The sequence below is a fragment of the Zea mays genome, unplaced genomic scaffold, assembly GCF_902167145.1.
Source record: "Zea mays cultivar B73 unplaced genomic scaffold, Zm-B73-REFERENCE-NAM-5.0 scaffold_191, whole genome shotgun sequence".
Lineage (NCBI taxonomy): Eukaryota > Viridiplantae > Streptophyta > Magnoliopsida > Poales > Poaceae > Zea > Zea mays.
Genome location: NW_023366808.1, coordinates 77,469 through 82,582, shown reverse-complemented (window position 1 = coordinate 82,582; position 5,114 = coordinate 77,469). Strand labels below are relative to the sequence as shown.

The 5,114-nt window shown below is 39.4% G+C and overlaps 1 protein-coding gene across 2 annotated transcripts; it reads left to right on the top strand.

Annotated features, from left to right (window-relative positions):
- The first annotated feature begins 578 nt into the window (after window positions 1–578).
- On the top strand, window positions 579–4,819 carry LOC103628540 (actin-related protein 2/3 complex subunit 3). 2 transcript variants are annotated; one of them, XM_020546334.2, is made up of 4 exons: window positions 579–911; window positions 3,709–3,817; window positions 3,900–4,169; window positions 4,369–4,819. In XM_020546334.2, exons 1-4 carry the CDS (start codon window positions 909–911, stop codon window positions 4,509–4,511), a joined length of 525 nt encoding a protein of 174 aa, XP_020401923.1. In that variant the 5' UTR covers window positions 579–908; the 3' UTR covers window positions 4,512–4,819. The 2 variants fall into 2 exon arrangements, with proteins under 2 accessions (XP_020401923.1, XP_020401922.1); XM_020546333.2 differs by lacking the exon at window positions 579–911 and adding an exon at window positions 2,630–2,972.
- Window positions 4,820–5,114: the final 295 nt, after the last annotated feature.

Here is a 5,114-nt window from a genome sequence, read left to right as displayed (position 1 = left end):
TTTTAAAAAATTTCGATTTGCTTTTTCTCGAATTTTCCTATGTTTGATTTGAGTTATGTTTGTTTTGATGGCTTGGTAATATTCTCAAGTTATTCAAGATATCATACCATCAATTGATTAAAGCTTTGCTCCGTTATTTCCATTCCATATAGGTTAAAGGGGATTGAGATGTATTGAGGTGGATTTTGACTTAGTATGGATTTAAACCGACTCAATCTCACTAAATACATATGGATTAGCATCAAACCGAACAACCTCTAAGTTGTTTTTTTCAGAATTCATGCTACTATGTTATAAAAGTTACGGGTATATATTTGTCTATGTTATTGGAGTCTTCATAAAAAATGCTAGCCGTCAAAGAAAATTCAATCTTTTCATGTACACTGTAAAAATTGGATCTTTTAATTGTATATTCCCAAAATGTGATCTTTTAGTGGTACCTAGCCAAATTTTCATTCGAGAAAACAGCCGTCTAGCCCCTCGCCAGGCTCCCTACCTCGCACGCTCGTCTTCCTTTCCGACCGACGCCGCCTGCCGCCTCTGTCATCTCTCGGCTCCCGCCCAGCGGCCCCCCTTCCTCGATCTCTTCCACGCGCTCAACCTGGGCTATTGCCGCCTCCGGAGCTGAGCTCCCAGATCCGAGAGACGGCAAACTGTGTGGAAGGGTGGGAGTTGGGATAAGGTGCGGCTGGTGGCTCCGGCCTCCGGGAGACTGACGACAATAGTGACGGGACGAGCTGCGGATCGAGCAGCGATGATCCTACAGAGGGAAAACACGATCTCTGCCCCTCCTTCCCCAAAATCATCTCTCTCCCGATCTTGGCCTCCCCCAGATTCACCACCTGCTCTCCTCTTCGGCTACGACCTTGGCTCATCTGCATTAGCTTCTCCTGATTCGGACACGCAACATGGTACCCTTCTCTTTTCGCTCTTGACTACTCAGAATTAAATTTTGCTTGTATAGGATCTGAAAATATTTCCTATCTTCCTATTGTGTACCCATCTCTTTCCCCCCCTTGACTTCCCAGAATCACATTTTACTCATATGGAATCTGCATATTTTGTACCTTCCTAGTGTGGATGGATGATGTTATTCTCTGCTGACATGCCCCTGTCTTCATATGGATAGTATTGGTATTGAAATGTGGTCTACATAAATATTGTGTCATGGTGTATATTCCATTTTCAATTTGATCAATAATCAATCTTGCATCTATACCTGTGGCAAAGTTGTATTCATGATCAGAAGCTTGGCGAGTAGCCACTTTAAATATGCTTATTCGATATTAGAAGTCCCTAAAAGGCTAGAATGATGAATGCTAGAACTAGCTAGGGAAGCCTATCATAAGGTGCAGATATCCTACAGGTGCACAAGCCTATTTAGTACTCCCTTCGTTCTAAATTATTATACGTTTTGGCTTTTCTATCTATGTGTCTAGACCTAGTGTACATCTAAGTGCATAGCAAAAGTTGTCAAAGCGTTCTTTTAATTTGGAATGGAAGGGAGTAGCACTTTACCAGTCATTCGTTGCAGAATCAAATGGGATCAAGTGCATGTCCGACACATTTTTATAAGCTAAGAGAGACTATTTACTCAAGTTGTAAAGAATTGAGTAACTTGAAATGCTTTTGGTGTTCTAAGGTAGAGCACAAAAATTTAGTGTAATTTACCATTAAGCGTTGTCAAATAGAATGCAGAATTCTGTGAAATATTTGTGGTACAGTACTACCACAAAAATAGTGTTGTCTTTGATTAATTCAATGTGTTGCTCTATATCCTAAGTTATAATCTGACAACTTGTTTTGATGCCTTGATCCAAATTAATGACATGGTCTTCTATATTCAGTTTTTAGCTTACAAGTTATTAGCTCTGTTCTAAATTGTAGGTCGTTTTTGGCTTTTCTAGATATGTAGTTTTACTCTACACATAGTGTATATCTAGGTGCATAGCAAAATCTATGTGCCTATAAAACCCAAAACAACCTATAATTTGTGACAGAGGGAGTACAATACTTATTAGCTGCTACATCTGCAAAATAAAAACCAGATGGATTATCTGCATATAATATTCTGCAAGAGTACAGAACTATGATTAAAGGAGAAATTGACACAATTAAAATAGGAACAAAGAATGAAATTTCTGACGCCCTTCAAGACTAATCAACTTTCCATATTATTGCTCTCTTGTTATTGTATGATGAACTCTTATTATTGTATGATGAACTTTTCTTACAGCAGTTGAGGTAGTCTGACAGAAGAAAAGTAATATCAGAAAATAAATGTTGTGGAATTATACTTCTTCATTTGGAGTTAAACTGTTAATGAATGGAGTTTAAACTGTTAATGAAACCTTTTCATGGGTTATTTACTTTAGATGGACCTTTTACATTGGTTTTTCCCATATTGGTTATTTTAGTTATATCTTGGTTCTGATTAATTGGTATCTAAGTGTGGTGTATTTTTTAGACGCTAATTCTATATATATAGAGCGCGACGCAAACGCGCGTACCCGTACATCCACGTCGGCAAAAAAAACATATGCGCAGGATGTTCCATCAACGGACGAGATTTTTTTCTCAGCCTCCCCGGGCTGTTGTAGATGCCTGGAGAATTCTAGCGATGTGCAGTTCATAAAAAATCAACCGTTTTCTAGAAGGGTCTCAATAGGCCGCCAGCCGTGGAGGACAGGAGGAGACCTAGGTACCCACCGCGGCATCGCGCCACCGCCCAGGCACCCACGGCCCCACGCCTGGACAGCCCGACGCCCGCAGCATGCAGCGGCGCTGGCGCGCAGCGCTGCTCGCCTAGTCGCTGGAGGCCAGAGCCGCCACCCCGCTGAGCCAGACCGCCGGACGAGCGGAGCCCGCAGGCCGCAGCGATGCTCGCCCCGCCGACGCCCGGACCCAGAGCACCGCGCCCACGGGCCACCGCCGTTGTCCAGCCGAGCAACCGTGAGCCAAGCAGAGCAGGGGTTTGTGATTTGAAGTTTGATCTGAAGTTTTGACTTGAATTTGATTATTTATTTGATAGTAATCTCATATTTAATTATAGGAATAAGGTGGACATGATGTTTAATTATATTGCTTGATGTTTTCGATGTGATTGGTTTAAATTTTTTTGTTATAGTCTTAGTAGCCCCCCTCTTGGATCAATCCTGGATCCGCCACTGATTACTGCTACGAATATATGTACACAGTAATATAATCTCTAAGCTCCTCATGTTGCTACATTTGTAAACTTCAATATTTCATTACTGCTACAAATCTATGTACGGTTCCAGTTGACTATGGTAGCTTCCTTGCTTTCTGTTCTTGTCTTACCAGTCTGAGCTAAAGTTTTATTTATTAAATTGTGATGCAATGTTGCATCAATGCTGGACTTCGGCATTTGAATTTTACGTGCACTCTGGTTTTTATGTTGTTTACTGTCCATCTTTCTCCTAATCAATAAAATGCTTTGATTACTATTGACATAATGTGAACTTCGATTTATATGTTGTTTATTATCCATATTTGGCCCTATCCATGAAATTATTTGATTCATGTTCATATAATACTTAGAAGAATGTAATGTAAGCCTCAAATTCTCTAATTTGAGTTGCTATCCAGTTTAACACATTAATTTAACTGTCTAAATGTATCGTTTAAAAAAACTCGCGCAAAGCGCGAGCAAGTTACTAGTAATAAATGCATGAATTGAATGGCCAGGTTTACCACTCTAGTTTCGCTGATGATGATGGGATCACAAAAGCTTGCAGCTGTCCTTTGCTTCCACTGAAAACTCATATCAAGGGCCCGGCACCAGCCTCTGACCCTGGTATCGTGGCTACACAGATTTCAATGTACTTCCGCCACTATAAGATCATACTGAAATTCTTATTTGTGTCCATGCTATACAGATAAAGCGGACATTGTTGATGAAGCCATAACTTTCTTTCGAGCCAATGTTTTCTTCAAAAATTTCCATGTGAAAAGCTCAGCAGACAAGTTATTGATCTATCTGACGTTTTATATCAATATTGCCTTAAAAAGACTAGAAGGTTGCCGGACACTAGCTGTTGGGACTAAAGCAATCATTAATCTGGGATTGGAGAAAGTTCCTGTACCTGGGGAACCAGGGTTTCCTTTCCCTGGACTTTTCACTCTTCCCCAGTCCCAGGAGGAAGCAGGTATACATTTTCGTCTACAATTGTATGCACATATTTTTTTTCAAGACTAGTCTTTTCTATGTATAAAAGTAATATGCTAATTATTATTTTCACTTAATTATGTCCGTTGTCATAGTAGGACTGATTAAGTCTGCAAAACGAATGTACCCATGGATTCCAGTGATAAATTGACGATTGTGCATTCTGTGTCTGAATGCAGAATTGTTGAGGAATTATTTGAAGCAGATAAGGGAGGAAACAAGTGGAAGATTGCTCAACTGTGCATACAGAGCTAATGGCTTTCCAAACAAGTGGTGGTTGGCTTTTGCTAAGAGGAAGTTCATGAACATTGTCATCCTTTAGACTTGGGCTTTTTGTACCAACTGGTTCAAGCTTTTTTTTCACTCATGATCGTGTGAAGTATCCACACACAACAAAGATAGTTATCCTACATCCCAAAGTAACACGCCAAAGACTTCGATGATAGGATAGATGAATGACATAAGATAAATTATTTGTTCCCAATTTGCGATGTATAACCGTGGGAACAGTAATTATCATGTTGTGTTGCCTTTTGTAATTCTCACCCTGCTATATCAGAGAGACGAAACCTGATACGGGGTATATTCTACAATGATGTCTAAAATGAGACAGTTCAAATGTTCTTACTATTGGTTTAGTATTAGCAAAAACTTCTTAGTATTGACAATGGTATAATTAAATTTTTCATGCAATTATCGTGCAATCAAACTAACAAGAGTTACTAAGAATTCTAAAAAAATAGATGTACTTCATTATTTATGGTCTATTTGCAGCATCATTAGATTCATAAAAATAGCTCTAATCTATAAAAAGTTAGTCAGACGGTCTAAATTTACAATTTTAATTTACTAAATTGATGAATCTAGGACCAGATTCATTATTTTGGTGTAGCTCCTTAAAAGGTACTTCGCTGACTTCAGTTTA

Bases quoted from the DNA above. Each gene is read 5' to 3' on its own strand.
- LOC103628540 (XM_020546333.2), top strand. From the start codon at position 2,880: ATGCTCGCCCCGCCGACGCCCGGACCCAGAGCACCGCGCCCACGGGCC. The intron at 2,973-3,708 runs GTTTGTGATTTG...TTGAATGGCCAG, and splicing joins GTGAGCCAAGCAGAGCAGGG to GTTTACCACTCTAGTTTCGC. The intron at 4,170-4,368 runs GTATACATTTTC...GTCTGAATGCAG, and splicing joins CCAGTCCCAGGAGGAAGCAG to AATTGTTGAGGAATTATTTG.